This window comes from Ambystoma mexicanum, chromosome 6p, assembly GCF_040938575.1.
Source record: "Ambystoma mexicanum isolate Mex_15411 chromosome 6p, UKY_AmexF1_1, whole genome shotgun sequence".
NCBI lineage: Eukaryota > Metazoa > Chordata > Amphibia > Caudata > Ambystomatidae > Ambystoma > Ambystoma mexicanum.
The window spans coordinates 559184212-559204891 of NC_090935.1; the positions used below are offsets into that span (position 1 = coordinate 559184212).

At 45.4% G+C, this 20680-nt stretch overlaps 1 protein-coding gene across 2 annotated transcripts in view; it reads right to left on the bottom strand.

Annotated features, from left to right (window-relative positions):
- LOC138511597 (interleukin-6 receptor subunit beta-like) overlaps positions 1-20680 on the bottom strand; it is a 665901-nt gene that overhangs the window by 303390 nt on the left and 341831 nt on the right. For both annotated transcript variants that reach the window (XM_069627378.1, XM_069627379.1), the window contains exon 6: positions 16138-16262. In XM_069627378.1, the coding sequence (XP_069483479.1) occupies positions 16138-16262 (125 nt within the window). The remainder of the gene's footprint in view (positions 1-16137; positions 16263-20680) is intronic.

Sequence of the window (20680 nt, forward strand, 5' to 3'; positions counted from 1 at the left end):
ACTATTTGTGCACTCTGTAGCATTATCTTTATGTAAAGTACTTAATAGGGAGAAGTAACCATGGTGCAACTATTGGGGAATACTCCAGCTGAGTATGTGCTAAAGATTCTCAGAGGAGAATAAAGTATGGTTTGATACTGATGGATAATGCTTTTGGAATACTCTTGCGATAATATGTACTGCATTTTGAAATCTTTAGTACATATTTCAAAGTGTTCAGTGTCAGATCCTGCACAGTAATGTGCAGTACACATTTGTTACCAGACTTGAATGAAGAAAAAGACAAAGGGCCCGATTCATGGAATTATTTGCTTGGAAAAAAGGGTACTTTCACGCTAAACTGTGCGCAAATCCGCGTTCATGGATTCATGGAATCGAGTGCACGTTACTTTTATTGGACTTGCGTGGAGTTCACACAGACTTGACACGTGTCTCTGAGCTGTTGAGGGCCTTGCGTGAGTCTCTGCGCAGAGCGTGGGCGTGGCTAGCGCAGCGGGCTGGGAAGGTGGCGGAACACCAGAAATGGGGAAGAACCTGCGAAAAGGTGGGCATTCCGAGGGACGGCCCTCGCACGTCCACAACTGCGCAGCACGAGACGTATTAATGGATTTGATTGCGCAACCTCTCGCCCGAGAAATGTTCAAGCAAGTCCTTCATACTATACGCCACCCAAAAGGCTGGCGTAAGCACACTTGCGCATAAGAGTGGCAGCGTGGATGTGGGTTTGCATGTCAGATTTCTGGGTGCATGTACGCAACCAGGGTTCCGATCCAACTTGGGCATGCATGTAAGCAGTTTAGTGGGGTGCAGGGATGGTTTACGGGGGTTTGCACGCAGATTTTTCGAGATTTCAACCGAGTCACGATTTTTCATACGCATGTTGTTGGGGTGCCGGATACGGTTATGGGAGACCCTGCTCAGGGTCCCCAAAAAGCAGTCCTGCTTGTGGGGGACCCCACGCATTATTTGAAGGGTGCATGTATTCGCGCTCCGGGGAGTACGCAAAGGTAGCTGTCCTGGCTGATTTTGCTTTGTGTTGGAGCGTGGTGTGGGCGTTCCGGGTGCGACTTGCAAAAACGGTTACTTTGTGCAGTAAGCTCCATGATATACGCGAGGGGTGCATTTTTTTATCTGCACGATGTGTCCTTCTTGGCACGTGGCCCCTGTGGCATTTCTGCGCACATTTCCATGAATCGGGCCCAAAGTGCAATGCTATGGAGAAAAAAAAAGAGAAAGTTTGGTGCTGTTGTTTTAAAATATTAAAACAGAATTTTTAATATGTAAACCAATTAGATTTCTAAGGGTCCTCAATCAATGTATATGCAACCTATACATGCTGAACATGTTTTGGCCGATTGACCATCTTCAGGACCAAATCTACCTTATATATATAAAAGTGAAAATGTGTTTGTTTGTGGCAGGATTTGTGGCAAAGCGTTGTTTCCTATACATTCCACACCGTTTCCCCAATCTGCACCACATTTTGCATAGTTACCTATTAGGACCTTCCCCTTCCGGACATTAGTGGCTACATGACATTTAGACACCCAACCCCGTTTCCCGGATTTCAACACAAGACAAAATGTGTTTGTGGGTTTGTTGCGAAGCAGTGTTTCTTAAACAATTCCACACAGTTTCACCAATCTGCATTAGATTTTGCATAGTTACCTGTTAGAACCCTCTGGGCATTACTGTCTACATGACATTTAGACCCCCACCTCGATACCCTGGATTTCAGCACAAGTAAAAATGTGTTTGTGGGTTTGTGGCTTGGCGAAGCGTTGTTCCTTATACAATTCCACCCCGTTTCACCAATCTGCACCAAATCTTGCATAGTTACCTGTTAGGAAATTACTAGCTACATGACATTTGGACAGCCCACCCCTTTCCCTGGATTTCAGTTCATTCACACATGAGATGGTTGGCTGAAATCCACGAAACATCAATTTGGTTGTGGAAGGACCGGTAGTAGAAGGACCGGTCCCGAAACGAGGAACACAATTCGAGGTCCAGGCCCTAGGATGCAGGGTTTCCAAGATATTTGCACAGCAACAAACTGCACAATGCCACAGTGAGGTGACAAGTGGGGAGAGAGCGCAGAAGGTCCCAATATGTAGCAGCACACCAACTCTTGCCTCCCCCCAACGTCTGCTCTGGGGTATGTCAGCCAGCCACACGTGCCTATTCTCAGTGCAGTTTACTTCAGGGTGCAAAGCACATCAAGCAATAAGCAAATCATTGCTAATAAGCAAATCATTGCTAGGTCTGCAAAAGATCCGGGGCTATGCTAATGTCGGGACTGACGGGACTCAGAGCTAGCTAGACTTTTGGTTGTAGCCCCTGAGTTTCTATCCGCGGCTACAAACAAAAGGCCCGGGGCTATAGCCCCCCCAAACCCGCCTAGCAACACCTCTGGAAACGGAACAGCGACATACAGGATCAGTGTTATCATGTCTGTCTACAGAACCCGTTCGGAGAATGGGTACTTCTGCTAGTAGTTGATAAAAATAAACATAATAAAAGCATAAGCAACAATCAAGGGCAGGGTACAATAATTATGGTAAAAACATTAAAGCAATGTGTGATCTTCAATCTAATGTTTAGAATTAATAATATGGTGTTAGCCAATTGAAAATCATCACCTAATTTTCATCCAAAACCTACGGATCAGCAGAGTCTCGGGTGACAATATTTTCTAGTCTGGAGAACGCTATGTGTAATCTAGAGAACTACTATCTTCCTGGGGTTTACTAACTTTAATATTTCTTTGGGCAGAGAACGAGGGTAGTCCTGTAAAGTTTACATGGAAACTATACTGGGTGACCATAATAGAGAGTGTGTGCGTGTGCCACTACAAAAAGTCCAGGTTCAATGCAACAATAACATCATTATCAATTATTTTGTTCACGTAAGTTTGCATGCGTGTGTGTGGCGCATGTATGTATCGTATATGTGCGTGTGTTCAAAAAATGCTGTGAGAAAGTGAGAGTATTTAAATGTAGGTGAGACAATAGACGTTGCGCTGCTGAGGTCCTGAGAGAATGTATTAGTGGTTGAAGATTAAAGATGGCAGAAAGTCAGGTCAGAATGGAAAGGCCTAATGCCTCACTGTGGACCAATCATAGAGGCTCTCCTTGCAGCCAGGGACGGGGCCCCATGAAGACACTTCTCAGTCAAGTTATGCTAGTTGGAATCAAACGGTACTTTAAACAGAACACTTAAGCCCGTGCCTGTCTTTATGTCATTCGAAATGTGCACCGTGTCTGTTATTTTATAAATCCACAGGGTGACGAGGGGTTTTATCTGCAAAGCAAGGGAAGGTGAGAGATCCTGCAATAAAGTCTCGTAGGGAGATGGAAAAAGTGTCAAACCAGACATGCTGTTCTGGTTTTGAGCCAATAATTCATATCTGAATACTGAATGAGAGACTTTTTTTCCGAGGAGGAAACTGAGATCCGTGAAGCAATGTATGATCATCACTGATAGTGGTTTGCAGTTTAAATTGTGTGAACCACCCACTTGTTAACAGCGGAATCTCTTTATACAAGGAAGCTCCTTAATCCACAGAAATGTAGTATGCCAATAGTCCTCAGGTTCAAAGAAGTACACAGTGAATGTTGTTTCATTTCTATTAGGCCTGCTAACCAACAGGGCCTGGAACACTCCTGTATCAGAAATATATGTAGACATGACAACTAGAAGAAAAATAGATCTAACAACACAGGCACTGCATCTGTGCATGGAACATGTCCACTCTCAAACCGATACTGAACAGAACATCTGTGAGCATCCAGAAGAGCACGGCCTGCTCTGGAACAGCACCGGATCTTTGGTTTAGGGACACACCAGACCGGGCTGAATGAGAGGATTGTTTGGAATCAGTCTGTCACCAAATCATCAACCAGATATATCCTGTTTAATTCAGTGAGCACTATTGCACCCTTCATAGCAAGTCTGAATAGATGCAGGATATTGTTACTTTAGTAGGTAAAATTGAACACTACATTAATTATAGACCACCTAGAAAACCATTTCATCAAAACCTCTCCACAAATGTGGTTCCTCAGAGTGATACCCTTAATAATATCTCATGTGAAAGTTGGTTCTATGTTCATTCATCAACAGTGTTTTTCTCAATGGGTTTTTTTGCCGATTTTATTTTTCTGAAAAAACTCCTGGAAAATATTCTTTTTTCTTTTTGCGGGGGAATGGAATGCGCAGTTTCAGCTCCCTTTTCTTTTAGGTCCTCTACACTAGTAGGCGTAACGTCCTATATTATGCGGGGCACCTCTACCTAGATCCCAAACCTTGGGATCACTTACGATCTATGAGTAATCAATTATTTAATTACATACTCATCTGTTTGACTCTCCTGCCTGTCTCTTATGTTCGTGATCTGGGAAGAAGGGGATACATCTTGAAATACTTCATAGAATTCAGGACATGACTGGGAGAGGCCCTTAAAGAGACAGTAGTTCCCGCAAAAACTTTCTTTCGTGTGTGTTATGGCATGTAGAAGTAAGATTCATATAGGGCCGGTGCAAGGAACTTTTCCGCTCTAGGAAAAAGGTAATTCTGCTGCCCCTAATCACCCAGACAGCTGCATTCCCTGCCACTTCAGATAAATGCAGTGACCTCACATTGTGTGAATTACCTACAACCTCCCCTTTACTCCTACTGTTTAAAACTTTCTTTTGACACAGTGGCTGGAATAACATGGAGCTTGTTACGTTTGACCATACACAAGAAACAGCACAGGATCTTGTGGCAATGATGCCTTTATTAGGCTGAAGAGAGCGTCCCTGGAATTGCCCTCATGGCCCCTATGCGCATGTCAGCCCGAAGGATGAGAAATGAGAAATGCAAGTCGCTGTTTGGCCAACCCCCAGGTGAACCAGTACACTCCACGTATGTGAGCAGATATTCTCTTAGACAACCGTTCAAACCCTATCCAGCTGATGTATTCACGGATACAGGTGCCCCATCACTGGACCAGGTTGACTAATGATAAATATCCAGCCGTACTGACGTCATTAGTGACAATATGGCATAGTAACGTTAGCCACGAAGTAAACTTGCATCCCTGCACGAAGTTACGCAGACACAAATGCACACACGAAGAACATGCATACACAGTTCTGTAGATGGAGGACAGATACATATACATGCTGTCAGATTCCTTTTCGTTTTCACTAGCCTAAGGCAGAAATGCAATAAAGCAAAAGTCACACGGAGCAAGTTTGCAACCGCTTTATCGCAACTAACCATATGGAGCTTCAGGGATGTATAAGGAACCTGGAAGAGCCGAGTACTACTAATATATATATATATATATATATATATATACATATATATATATATATACACACCATAGAATGACTGTAGTGAATTCACATGAAGCCACAGGCCACAGAATAAGGGAAGAAGAGATGCAGACTGCAGCACGAAGCACAGGGCCAGTGCTCGCAGCCAAGGACAAGGGAGGGTGGAAAATTCCTGGCTCCCGGGGAAGGGAGTCACCTGCAAAATACCAGAATAAAATACTCACTAATTACAGACCGAAAAGCTCAGTTTTGCAGTCCTCACCGACGTGACTCTGCCGAGCTGAACAATGGCCATACTCATGGTGGTAAGAGAAGCTGTTCCCAGCGAAGATAGACAGAATTGATACATATGTTGTCCACCAAATATTGCAACCGGCAGGCACTCTCCCAGGTTAGGTGGCTATACCAGTGGCAATAATGGGGACACACAGTCTTTCTCACTACCTTGAAAAGGTGCACTGAGCGCTATGAACAGAAATGGGTCCCAGACCTGTGGAGACCCGCTCCAGCCAATCACTACACTCAAATCCTGGGGTGGTGTGTAACGGGGCAAGGGCCAATGGTCATCCTGCAACTGTGCAACAAAGAAATAGATCATTTTTGGGGAAGTCTCAGACGAACCCACCTGACATGGGAGTACCAATTAACCAACTCATATAGGGGATACCTATAGGTGTTACTACCCGAGCTACCCAATGGGTTAGTTTTTTAGGTTTTTGGGGAAGGGTTGGGAATTGTGACGTCACTACGGGATAAAAGCTTGTGACACAGGCTCCGGATCTGTGACTGCCAGAGATTTATGTATTTCCTGTATGAACACTGTCTGTTTGGAAAATTAAAGACAGTCCTGATTTGCCCCATAGCCGAGTCCTCTGTCATTGCCAGGGGAAGGTTTGATGGGCCCTGGGTACTCTGCTAAGCTGTGATTTTGCGGTGCGAACCCCCGGTCCTCTAGCATACCTTTACAAGGCTAACTCAAATGTTTGTCCTTTACTGACTGTGGTCTTGGAAGTTAGCAGACAAGAGTATGATTTATTCTATTAATGGTATCATCTCTGCAAGGCCATGTGTGTTTGGGTGCTTTTTTCAAAACACGGATTTGCACCTTATATAATCGTAAAAGGAAATCCCACATAACATCTCTCTCACTCCAGCAGAAACAGAATTTGCCATAACAAATAGAAAAGAAACAAACAACATCAGTCAATCATGACCATTCATACCCCACATGCCTAAACATTACAGCATGGGTAGGAGCACTGCAAGCTTCCCCCACTGACAAAAAAGGCAGAGAATAGTGTTAAGCTTCCCTAAGGGATCAACAGGTGGCCTTAAGAAACAGAAACAACACGGGACACAGAAGTGCACGTTTTCTTCTCACATAGATGGTATAGCATGTGCTGCAACTTTGAAAGACTCTCCCACTGAGAACAGTGGCAGCACTGCAACTTCCCTCGTCTCAACAGTAAACAGCATGAGCATCACTGCAATAGAACAGGCACAATATGTGCAACCACTGTGCAACTTTCCTGTGCAACCATCATGCAACTTTCCCTCAGATAGGTACGTCCAGTGGTGGCTATTGACATAAATGTTTTTCCTGACCAGAACAAAAACAGATGTTTCGGGGTTCACCCCCAAGAAATTTTGTAAAATAATGCATTCAAATGGTGCATTGTATGACACCAGCTATGGTTGAAGTCTGTGAAAAGTCACAGAATTTACCATCAGTGCTTTGGGTGGGCACATTAAATAATTCAATATAATCCAGGTTGCCCACCGTACACAGAAGCATTTTGCAACACATTTGCATGCTGGCCATTGCAAAACAAAGCCACGTTCCTTTGCATGTAAATGTCAGCACTGGCAACATAGAATTCATTTTCATACATTTTGTGCCCAACAAATATCATCAGGACTGTCTCAACAATATTTGCTGTCATTGGCACTGTAAAACACACATGTTCTTCCAGGTAGTGACCAAAGAATATTATGAGGCCGGTCACAACTACATATGGCAATGTTGACTCTCCTCCATCATGATGCCTTTGCCAAAAGCATATCACAGTCACACCAATATAGGCCAGTTTTGCCCTTGTATGATGCTTGCACCCGAAGAATATCATGAAGTCAGTCCAAAAGGATACATGCAAGTGCTGCCCCCTTATGTTACTGCGTGCACGCCCAAAATATATCATGCAACCAGTCACATTAACATATGCCATCTTGGCCTAATTCACTAATGCTACCTATGCCCAAAGAATATTATGAGTACAGTCACAGCATTGCATGCCGGGGTTGACCCCCTTTATCATTCTGCCTGTGCCTAAAAAATATCAGTCAGCCGGTCACAACAATAATATTTCCATGCTGACCGCCTTGGCTGTCATGCTTATTTTGCCCACAGAAGACCATGATGCGTAAGTAAACACATGCCAGCATTTGTTTGGTATATCACATTTTCAAGCTATTTTTGCCCATTCTCTGACACATTTGATTTCATCTGCCCAAGTTCTAATAGTGCGGCCGCTTCAGAATTTTAGGAAACACTGCATCAGGGATGTATTGGGAATCAAACGTGGCCATGGACCTGTTTTTCATAGGGGCCCCATATCACACCGTACAAACAATCTAAACCCCTCTAAATAGGGCTTGGGGTTCTCGTACAATAGCTTAATAACACATTCTTCACAAAAGGAGCTTGGTGCAGAGGCCCACCGGGAAATCTCCAGAGTTCCCTGTAGGTCAGTCCAGCACTGCAGGATACTTTGATTAACCATTTGTCAGAGAAAACCCTCACCAAATATTCTTTCAAGGGAAACATCAGTAATCTCGGCTAAGCAAGTTCGCTTCTCATTTAAGCATTGTCAAAGCCAACAGTTTTGGATTATGTATAGGCATGGGATCGGCATTTGCCAGGCACTGCCATAATGGTACCACTTGGTGATAAGATGGCAACAGCTGGCAAATTGTGGGAGTACCTGGACAAATAATGGCAGTCCCTGGAAAATGCTATGTGGTGTCTATAAAATAGTCACAGTGTTGGCTTTGCTAAAGTTTGTTTTAACAGGAATTGAATGCAAACACACACATTGGTTAGAAATCAAGTGCCAGAAGGCACACTTGGTTATGCCATTTTTGTTATACTATGATGTGATTTAAAACCACTATGAAGCCACTACCTTTCAGAAGATTGCTTGCAGATAAAGTCAGCATCCTGAAATGCTGAAGGGGAAAGTCAAAAGGATGAAGGATGATGTAGAGGGTTAAATACAATGCCAAAATAGCCAACACCATTCACAGGAATTCAGGATTTGTGAGTGACTGTGTAAAAGCAAAAAGAGAATATCGAGGCTGAGTACCCCAAAAGGAAATACACCAAACGCGGGTTTACAAAGATACACAGATCTTTATTCTATAACTGAACAGTTTTCAAAGGACAAAATATCAGATAGATATCAGGCCCTAAGTACATCACAGCGAATACCAGCCCTGTTCTGTGTGAGTAGTGAGTGGAATGTACATCAGAATGTTTGTGCTTTTATACAATTCTTAACATGATGTCCAGCCCATTTGAAGGTTAACCATTTCTCGGGCTAGGGGGTTCATGCCGAGTTCATCTCTAATTTATTAATCTATAGGCATATGGATTATTCTTAATAAATATTCCAATAGGTTACAATAGCATCAGTGTGTCTTCGGATTCGACATTAAGCCTTCGTACATATTCTCTACCATATAGTTAAACAAGTGTTCACATTCAGCATTTGAACAGTATTGTGCTTAATATATGTTCGCGGATTAGTATCGTTGGCACAGGTAATCCTTGATCTACAGGTCAACGAAGGACAAGGTCTCATTACATGACCCTAACATTTGGCCTACGGGCAGTTTAGGCATTAACTTACACTTAGGGGTCAAGACGGCCATGTTACAAACAGAAGAACACTGTCCACCATTTTAGAACACAGGGTGACTTTGGAGTGAGAATCAAAATGGCGGATGAACCCAAAATGGTGGCTAAATCGATCTAAGGTCAGAACCTTGCAACACGGATTTCTTCGCAGAGCGACTGGGCTTAGGCAAATATATACAATAAAGAAGGCCCAATATGATTTCCCGCCTAACAACTGGACAGTTGTTTTAAAAAAGCAAAATGAAAATGATCTGATCGACGAGGTCCAGATGCGGCCAGGACACCATGTGACAGTGGGGCAGCTCTTGGAAAGAGATGCAGTGTAGAGGACTAAGCATATTGGACGGTTTGCAGCACAAACCTTAACTTTGGCTTGGTGGCTTGGTGCGCTTTTTGTAAAATATCTACGTCCCAATAGAATTGTTTCACACTTGATATTGAGGCTCATTAGGAATTTTGGTTTCACACTTTATAAAGTGTGGTCTATGTCAGCTCATTCATGCTTACTTTTGAGGATACATTAGTTAAGTTAAAATGGTATTTGCTGTGTCCCTTCATTTAGCCATATAAGCAGCTCTGAGATATTAAGATAAAAGCACCCCAGCTCCTCTGCCTTCAATTCCAAAGTGAATGATTGCAGAATTAATTTGACGTAATGCCCCCAGGAAAGCTGCACTCAGCATCAGTGAAAGTGTAAACCAGCCGAGTGACAGTTAAAACCCCAGATGCCAGTGTATGTTACTCAGAAACCCTGGACACATTGTAGCCTTGTTTGGGTGTGTTGTAGGAAAGCTGAGCCCTGACAGCGAGAAGACTCATTTACAAAGGGCCTAAAGCAGAGGAAAGATGTTCCCAGTCACTGAAGGCATGGGGGACGGAGCAGATGGAGGTTGAATGCACAAGGTTAAACATCTTCGCCCTCATGCTAACTCTCCCAATCATAGATAGGAGCCCGAGGTAATTAACTCCATGGTGCCCCCCTGTTCTCCTAGTTCTGCACGCTGCACCCTCGTTAATGAAACTAAAAGGTGTTCTGGGGTTTTGTACTTGGTTAAAGCCAACTGGACATAAGCAGCACCGAATAGGCGGGAAATCAACACTGTCAGCCTGCAATCCACGAGTATTCAACGGATCCAATTTGCTCTTTCTCTACTCTATCCCAGTTTGGCTATTGCCGCCCCCGAGACCGAGAGGCAGAACAACAATCACAAAACAATAGGGCACCTCACCTGCTTCTGCGTGTGTCTGAGTCTCTCTCAGGCACGGCCGTCACCCACGGCCCACAGAGGCAGCCTGCAGTTAGTGCAGGGGCAGGGGCGGCCACAGACGGTCCAGAAGAAGAAGAACAATTTCACAAGCCTCACGAGAGCACGTGCAGTGCTAATGCGCAGGTGTGGCCTGAGGCACTTCGTGCGGAACAGTGTCAAGCCCACGCCTGCACCTGACCCGAACCTCACGGTGTCTGCTGCGCTGCTTGTCGCTACAGACAGTGCTGAGAGTGCTGCCTTGAAGTAGTCGAGATCACTCAAGAGAGAATAATAAATATATGTATAGAAATCATTTATAAGTGTTTGTTCCCTTCGGTGGCATTTGCCGTTTTAACATTTTCACATTATAGGCAAGCGTCTAACCTGGCCTAGTGATAGCACCGGCATTGGATCCATAAACAACATGTTGTCGTCCTGTAGTCCTCCAATGATGCCTATCAAATAATGCAATAAGAGAGGATCTTCATTATGCATTCAGCCAGATTTTAATGTTCATGATCAAGGATGAAGGCAATCCATCTTGGAACACTCTGTAGTATTCCTGATATTACTTGGAGTGCTTCGCCACTGAGACTGTATCTCCCATAATCCTTTCCTCCATGCATTCCATAGAGTGTGGAAGGACATGGCTCATGATGCGGGATGCCACGACGCCTTCTCACAGTCATTGAACAGTGTTCAGCAAACAATGCTAAGCCCGGACTACTTTCAGCAAATACAATTGGAGCCTGTACTCTCCAGCTCAGGCCCCATTAACACCGGATGGCTCGGCCTTTTGCGTGACGACAGGTAAGTTGATTTATCTGTGTGTTACATGCCTAGGTATTGGGCATATATATATATATATATATATTTCTTATCCCTCCTAAAGCTACATGTGACCATGAAAGCGAGTCTTTCTTGCTACTTTCCCTCTGGCAAATACAGAGCAAAAGATGTTTCTGGAGAAAAGTTACTACTTTTATGGAGGTGTTATCAGACAGTGCAACAGAAGATCCTTATGTTAAATCCGGATATTACATATCATATCGGCCATTGGTCATGAAAGGAATAGTGGACAGTAGGCCTGGGAATACACTGAACACGCGGCCATTGATGTGCTCGCTGCCCAGGGCCCTGGGGAAGCGGAAGCTTCACTAAATCCAATGCCAGAGCCATGCAAAGGTTACTCAGCAATTCAGTATCTACACAGAGGAACAGTCTTGGGAAATGGCTGCTTGAAATCCATGGGATACATAATGCGCATTGTGAAAAGGGAGCAATGCATTGATGTAAGTGGCAGATCATGACTACACTGTGTGGGTTTCTGAGAGACTTAGTGCACCTGTGTGCGTTACCCAAGTTGTGTTCACATTTGTTAGGCTGGCATCGGCCTCCATTCGGGACCGCACTGGGAGCCTGAGATCCAGGGTGCTGGTCTGCGTTCCCGGTGCTTCTGGAAACCGGCATTGCCTCATTCAGCCCAATTCTGGGGGAGGGCCCTAACTCCAAAGACCCAATATATTGTGTACAAAAAGCCAGAGGTGTTTAAAAGGGGATCTCTAGGCCTGGCCTTCGCTGGAGCATAAAGGCCAAGAGTTACCGAAGAGGGAACCTTGCTGGTCTGCCCTGAGCTGCACTTCCCATTCTGTCCATAGGCCCAAAAAATTGGAGTACTTTCGAAGTTCCATTTTTGGAAAGTTCATAAAAATGGGGAAGGTAAAAATGAATTTAGAATCAAAATAATTCTTATGGCACCAAGACATATTTTAATAAGGTTAAAACGTTTTGCCTCAAATTCAGCAGGGCGTTTTTGAACAGGTTAGTTGTGGCGGGGCTGATGCTGGCAGCTCTTCCATGGCTGTGATGGTCCTGGGGGGGACAGGAGGACCTGTTCACCCCTACACTGCAGGGGGTGGCGAGTTCTTCGCCATCTAGTAAACCAGACTGGTGGCTCAAGCATCATTTCGGTTTCCCAGCCCTGCATGATATGATATGATATGATATGGATATGATATGGCATTTGTAACGCGCCTATACACAAGTGTTTCAAGGCGCGACGAGGCAGGGGGGGAACAAGGGGAGACAGATAACGATCCTACTAGGCCAAGTGTCATTCAGATCGCGCAAGTGCAAGGGTAGAGGGGAAAGGGAGAAGTGCAAGGGGGAAAGGGAGAGGGGAAAGTGCAGTACAGGGTTAATAGCATACAGGAAAATAGCAAGGGCCAGCTAGTGGCAAGTGCGAAGTAAGTGCAGACAAGTGCTGGGAAGGGGGGCTGTAGGGATACAGACACAGTCCCGTAGTGCAGGGGGTGCCAGGGAGGCAGTGCAGGGGAGAGTGGCTGGGCCAAGGACCGAGAACGGTGAGTGGCCCAGTTGCAGATTCAGTGCAGTTTCAGTAACTTTAGCAGGGGAGAGGGGGAGAGAAAGCGGAGGCAAAGAGGAAGGTTTTGAGGTGCTTCCGGAACCAGAGATGGTTCTCCCCTGCATGACGCAAGGGTTAGGGGTTATTCTGTGCCTCCCTACGTGTTGCAGGGAGAGGGCTTTGAGGTCCTCACCTGTCACCTTTCCCGCCAGGAACCAGAACTCCGGGAGAGGCATTTGATAGTTGACCTCTTCCTATTGTCCGGTGCCTGCCTAAAGGTTGAGCAGGGCGGGCCTTCAGGGGGCAGCAGCAGCATGAGGGGGCGTCTGGAGCCAAGGCAAAAGCAGGCAAGCATATAACTATTTAAAAAAAAAAAACCTTTGTGTGTCTATGTATGGATGCATGAATGTGAGGGTTTGTGCGTGCTTGCGAATGTGTAAGTGTGTGCGCGTTTGTGAGTTCACTATGTACGTGCCTGTGGGTATATTCGTGGAGTGTATGGTGGGTGGCGGCAGTGGGTCCAGTGAATGCGCATGGGAATGATGGTGGCTGAATTAATTCATGTGGGTGACTAGTGAATTCGCGAGTGCCTGGATAGGAGGGCAAACGCTTCATGGCGGATGCTGGTGTCGGCAGTGATGGGGAAAATATTCTCACATATAAGCGCAGCCGGGCATTACTGGCTATAATGCACATAAGGATTTTTTTTTTATTCCACCTGAGAGGGGTGTCTGAATGGAGACGAGGTAGATGCCCACACAAGTGTAGCTTTTCAGGTATTCACAAAACTTCCACGTTGTCGTGGAAACATTTGTGAACACACTTGAGATACATCTGAGGGTTCCAGGAGCAGCTTGTGGATATGAGGTGTGGAAATAAATAAAAGTGTATGTGAATATGTGGGAAGAATACCGAAAAAACTGGGTGAGACAAAAAAAGTTCCTAAAAGTATTTTGTTAATGCTTTTTTCCTGTATGACATGAAGCAGGTGACCTGGAGCTCTTTTTGGAGTACTGTGTAAATTGAGTGGCGGGGACCTGCTGCTTTTACACTTTTGTGGAGGCAAGTCCCCTCTGCACAATTTTCAACATGTGCACGACAGAGTGCAAAAGTAAAGAGCATAAAGGTGGCATACATGCTTGTACGCCGCACTTTTGCACTCCACCGTGCAAAATGAGTAATGACTGCCTGCCATGTTTACAAGGGATTCTTATAGATTCGGGCTGCTTTTTGCTGGTGTAAAATGCTGGCAATCATATAGGTATCCACAGCAATTGCACCAGCATGAACAGACATGCTGGCGCACGTGTGTGGAGAATGTGCAGAGCGGAGACGAAGGGTGAGGCAGGATTGTAATTTACGATTCACGCTTCCTCTCTGCCATGCACATTGTGGAAAATTAAATGTGTAAAAAAAAGCCTTGCACAGGGCTTTCATGCATTTTATTTACGTCACAGCGCTACGAAAATGAGCTCCACCAAGCCAGACTAAGAATTCTCGCTGTAAGTGAGCCTAATTTGCAAATCAACTATAACTAACACATATTTTGTGGCACTAGTATTTGTGAATATTCTTCTGAGGTGAAAGTTAAAGCAACACTTAAGAGTAACTTACAGATGTAAAAAATTACACCAAAAGCGGTATACTTTGTGAATCCGACCCAAAGGCTTTCAGTTTCAGTGGCAATTATCAGCCCAAGGATTCCTTGTGTTTGTAAAGGTATTCTGCTATTGGTAGATAAGGGGCGTGAGGGGCCTTCTTTAAAGAGCATTGTGTACAGGATATTGGACCTCATTCCAAGTCTGGCCAGCCGGTTGCTGCCTTACTTTAACACTGTTTCCGTCGCCTGAGATCCTGGTGCCACCGGGATATTACAAGTCCGGGCGGCCTGGGATATCAAATGGCGGAAAATGTTAGTCCCCATTCCCGTGAAGTCCAAAAGGACTTCACGGGAATGGGGACCGGGAAGCACCGGCACTGTTTATAACGGTGCCGTTGCTTCCGTGACAAATCTGCCTACTGGGGCTGATGCGCCCTGCCAGTCAGACCTGCCGGTTGTATCTGCTCCAGAGTTGTAGTCTGCCGGTCTGGAAAAGCTGACGGTACATTGCTACCGGCACCCTTGTTTCCGGACCGGCAGACTCGTAATGAGGCCCATTGATCTGATTTTTTATCCTTTGGACATCAACTAGGATATCCCAATACTAGCAGCATCAGTAACAGTCCACCAAAGAAATCCCTGATACACTGTTGGTGGCAGTCAATGAACAAGCAGCATCTATATATGCCATGTAATGTCTGATATGATATATGCCATTTATAACGCACCTGTACACAAGTGTTTCTAGGTGCGACAAGACAAGGGAGGAAATATAGAGGGATGGCAAGACCAACAATCTCACGAGGCCTTTTGTCATTTAGATTGTGCAAGTGCTACGACGTAAAGTGCAGGGGGAAGGGAGGAGGGGGAGTGCCAGGGAGAGGGAAGGAGGGCAGTGCAATAAGGACAGAATGGCTCTGGGTAAGTGCAAGGAGGCAGGGGACTGCTGGTAACAGTTACAGCCCCTAAGTGCACTGAAGGTCCGGAGGCAAGTGCAGGGGAGACTGATCATGGAGGAACATGGTACCAAGTGGACTCTGACAGTAGCGAAGCAACCAGTGGGCGCAGGAGACAGCTGGGACAGCGGGGCGGGGGGCGAGAGAGAGAAAGCAGAGGAGAAAGGGAATGGCTTGAGCTGCTTCCAGAACTTCAGGTGGTCCGGATCAAGGAAGGTATTTTCGAGGTAAAAACATAGGCCCACATTTAGAGTGTGTCGTTATTTTCAGTGCTAATTCCTCCAAACTGAATTACTGTTACTGGCAGTGGTAATGGTAATTCACTGCCTAATTAGGGGTTTCGATAGGCCCATCCCCCATTCTGAGGCCCTGCAGCACGCCATGGGGGTTTGGGGGGCAGTGATACTGGCACCATTACTGTCATTGCGATTGGAGTGAAAACTCAGAAGCAGTTGTTTGTTTTGGCCCTGATGTGGGGTGTTACAACAGGCAGACTACAAACTGTATTTGCCAGATTCCCAAGGGCTTGGCATGCTACATAAATAAACCACTACCGCCAAACTTGAAGCGAGGCTCTTAGTGAAAACTGACTGACTTCCTGCCAGAGCTCAGTTTCCTAATAATTGCTTTGACCTTTTATTCCCATGCCTTGTGTTTAACTCTGTAGTAAGGACTTGCTCAAAACAATCGTGCCAATGAAAGCAGTCAATAATGATGTCAATTACTTACATAGGTCCAGTTGAAGGAGGATATTTCTTTGTACCGCAGCATGTACAATGTTTTCGTCGACTGCCAATTCAGTATTAATGTGTTTGATAATTGATGGCCGGATATGGCAGGTGGAGAGCATTTTACTGAAAGAGATGAACGGGAGACATAAACAAAGCCATTGACTCTTTCAATAGGTGGTAGTGTACTTATCATCATTGTCATGGACCACCAAATATACAATCCATACATTGCAGCATCTATCGGTGTATGTACACCAGCTTCGAGTACTATCAGTGATTGAAATGCTGTCCATTGTACCTGATGCATTGTGGGATAGGGATCTCTGATGATTTTAGTTGAATTTCCTCAGGCCTATGGTATTGATAGGTACGATATCTGTATAGAGCAGGCTTCTGTATCCTGCTGTTCTTCAGATGCTTTGGACTACAACTCCCATGATTCCTCACAGTGGACTATGCATCTAAGGAGAACACTTGTTGATGAATAGCGCAATAAACTTTAAATTAGTTAAAAATAATCATTTCACGATTTTTAACCTGTCTTAACGTCTTCAATAGCATGATCAGAGTTTATTTTTGCTCACAAGCTATGATTTGATGCGCTGTAACTGCTTATTTCGTCTTTATTTCCGCTGTGACAGGTAATAGCGCCTTCTAATTGCCCTCAATTGAATTGCCGCCCTGAGCAAAGCAGGGGCCATTAATGAGCAGCAAGGGCAAATACAGCCGTCTAAACCCGCAAATGCGGGCTATTAGCATTTGCCCAATTGGCAGGGCTTCCTGTAGGGACATCTTTGTGCACCGACACAAGTCATTAGGGTGGCATCATAGTGCTATTGCACACTGGCAAATGACACATGTGGGTGCTCAAATGCTGGTTATACATGTACAGTCACATTAGTGCCAGTGCAAACGCAATCGCTCTGCAACTGTACTGCTGCTAATACAAAGGCAAAGGCCTAATGGCGAACTGCATTTGTTGATTTGAAAAAAATCATGATTTTGCACAGCGAACTTCCATAGTGTCCTAAATGGCCACCAGACAAAACTATAAGAGCCGCTAGGGGAGCAGATTAAACTGGGACACCTTCAGTCAAACCCCTCAGGCTCTGGTGATTGACTTCACACAATACCAGGACGAATAAATTGACTGCACTTTTGCAAATGACTCAGAAGTGTTCACAATGATCATCAGGCAGGATTTTGACCTTCTCTCATCTACCACAGTCCGGCTCAACATCATCACCTGCGCCGTCAAAGGATCTGCATCCTAAGACCACAGCTTCAGAACAGCATGTTGTACCAGAATAAACCCAGCACCACAAGGGGCATCTCCACGCACTGCAACTCCAAAGCAGGCCAAGAAGGTATGATATCCTCTGACAGGGAATGCAGTATGCACTGCAATAACAATGCACGCCAACAAGGTGAGATATCCTGGGATATGGACTGCACTATGCACTGGAACATCAATGCACACCAACAAGGCATGATACCCTGGGACGGGGACTTCACTACGCACAGCAACACCAATGCACACCAACAAGGCGTGATACCCTGGTACGGGGACTTCACTACACACTGCACCACCAATGCACGCCAACAAGGCGTGATACCCTTGTACGGGGACTTCACTACGCACTGCAACACCAATGCATGCCAACAAGGCGTGATACCCTGGGACGGGGGCTTCACTATGCACTGCAACACCAATGCACACCAACAAGGCGTGATACTCTGGGACGGGGACTTCACTACGCACTGCAACACCAATGCACACCAACAAGGGGTGATACTCTGGGACGGGGACTTCACTACGCAATGCAACACCAATGCACACCAACAAGGCGTGATACTCTGGGACGGGGACTTCACTACGCACTGCAACACCAATACACACCAGCAAGGCGTGACACCCTGGGATGGGGACTTCACTACGAACTGCAACACCAATGCACGTCAAAAAGCTGTGATACCCTGGGACAGGTACTGCACTATGCATTACAACACCAAAGCACACCAACATGGTGTGCTACCCTGGGACGAGGTATGCATTATTAGAGAGGGGTTGGTTTCAGAAACGACGACCACAACAGAAAGCCATGTGTGTAATAATGTCTTTAATTTGATTTACTTTAAGGTAACATGGGCTATGTCTTGGTGGATGGCACACGGGTTAAGCTCTTGCTTATGACCTGGGACAAGACTGTACTTTCCAAGTTCGAAACTTAGTAGGGCAGACGCAGTTTTTCCTTGATGATTCTCATGCTGCTGAATTAAATTGGGTAATAACAGTATTTTTTTTAAACTTTATTTTTGTGGTTTTCAACGTAATACAAACATTCACACCCACATTAGGGTGGATTAAATGTGCGCCGTCCCCCCTCCCTTTCCCCCTCCTCCGATCTCCTCTCCACTTCGCCTCCCATCTGGGTCTGTCTTTCTCCTCTCCGTGTCGTTCTTTCAGTTTGTGAGTTCATGAGGATGGGGTAGTTATGTGCCCGTGTCCTGTGTACTTTGGGCCCCTGATGGGGAAGTAGTGGTCTCTTCGGCTTTGTTGATTAGAAATAACACCACCTGGCCCCAGATATCTGGTGGGCGTGCATGTAGGGGTAGTGTTTTGACAAAGTCTGACTCTACATCTTGGCAGTAGAGGATGTCTTTACGCCAATTGGCTACTGTAGGAGGGGGCCCACGACCCCATGACATGGCTACTCTCCTGCGGGCGAGAGTCAGCAAAAATCCTGCAAGTTTCCTTATTGCCGGTGAAAGTAGTTTTGTCATCCCCAGCAGTGCCGCCGTCGGGGTGGGTTGTATCTCTTCTCCCACGATTGCTGCCGCCGTCTCTAGAACTTGGTTCCAGAATGGAATCAGCTTGGGCAGTCCCATGCGATGTGGACAAAGTCGGCCTTGGGGTTCCCACATCTTTCACAGCTTGGAGATGCTTCAGGTTGTTGTTTGTTCTTTTTCACAGGTGTCAAGTAGGTCTGGTGCAGATAATTAAAATTGATCAGTTTAAAGCGTGAGTTGAGCGCTATTTTCTGTGTTTGTCTCAGAATAAATGTCCATTCCTCTTCTGGGATGGTTGTTTAAAGGGACTTTTCCCATCTCGTTTTTGCGCGGGTAATGGGAGGAGTTGTGTCGGTGATGATGAATTTGTAAATGCTCGAGACTAGTCTGCCTACCCTTGTGCCTGGATCAACGGGATTACTGGTATAAATTTGACAGGAAGGAGAGGTGAGTATCGTGATTGAACCTCGTATTTTTGGGCGATTCTCTTCCAGATTTTATATGTTGCGAGTACTATGTTCATGGTGTTGTTAGGTACTGGAAGCTGGCTAATGATGGCTGCCCTTAACAGATTGGGTGTCACCAGGGCCCGCTCTATTTGTACGTGTGGTTTTATCATATGCGTGGAGTACCAAAAGCTGAGGAATTGTGCTTGCGCAGCCCAAAAGTATTTCTCCAGATCTGGAAGGGCTAGGTCTCCGCTGGACACCGGGAGGGTCAATGTTGAGTGTGCCACTCTGGCTGGTTTGCCTGCCCACAGCAGATATAACAGAATTATTACATTGCTTAAAAGTGGAGAACCCAACATGAGCCATTACACCAACAACTAGTATTATTAGCGTGTAAGGCTCATGTGCATCTGTTCTTCTTTTGTAGGTGTTCTACTCAGATCTACAGCCTTGCTGCTTGTCCCCCTTTCTCACTTAGACACTATTACTTAAACGTGCACCCTACAAAGGGTTGTCTATCTGAAATATTCTGCAGAGTGTGCAGAGTGTTTGGAGCCACCGTAGCGAGCAGAGAACAACTCTACAGTATTCACTGAGGAGAGTCCTATCTTGATTTCAAGCACTTGCAACCTATAGCCCGCCTATAAAATCATCTGGTGAAGTGGAGGTGTAGCAGAGTGCGCAGAGTGTTTGGTGTTCAGCAGGCAGCGAGAAGGCGAACAACCGCCCGAGTGAATTACAGCTGCGGATAAAAAAAAGGATCTTACACTGTGCAATCCATCACCCCTTGGCGGTAAAATCATTGGGACGGTGTGATTGTCAGTGGGAGAGCTGGAGTGTTTTGTATATCACCCCATACTCATTAGGGTGCCAGAGAGTCGACTGCGGACGGTTTTGCCTTTGAGCTCCCGGCGATAGAAGGTTGATACAGCCATAAATATCAAATAAATATCAAATATCAACTGTTAGAACTGATTGCAAAAACCATATTTCTTTGTTAAATTGATGTTTGTACCACTTTATGGGGATAGTTTGTGGTCTTTCCCTTTGCAGGAGGAATTACTTGAACCCTTCCACTATGGCCAGTGAAGACAACGTGTCCACCTCCGCCAGGCTTTCAAACTGCTCAAGTTTCTGGTTCAATGAAATCCCTTTTCGCTTACATTTCCGAATTTGGTTCCCTGCCAGGTTAACCACCATATTTGTGTGTTGTTGGGACAGATGATATCTCACTCTCATATCAAAAGTAGAGATTATCATGTTGGTGTCACTCAACTTAGTCTCTTTGACCTCTAAATGATT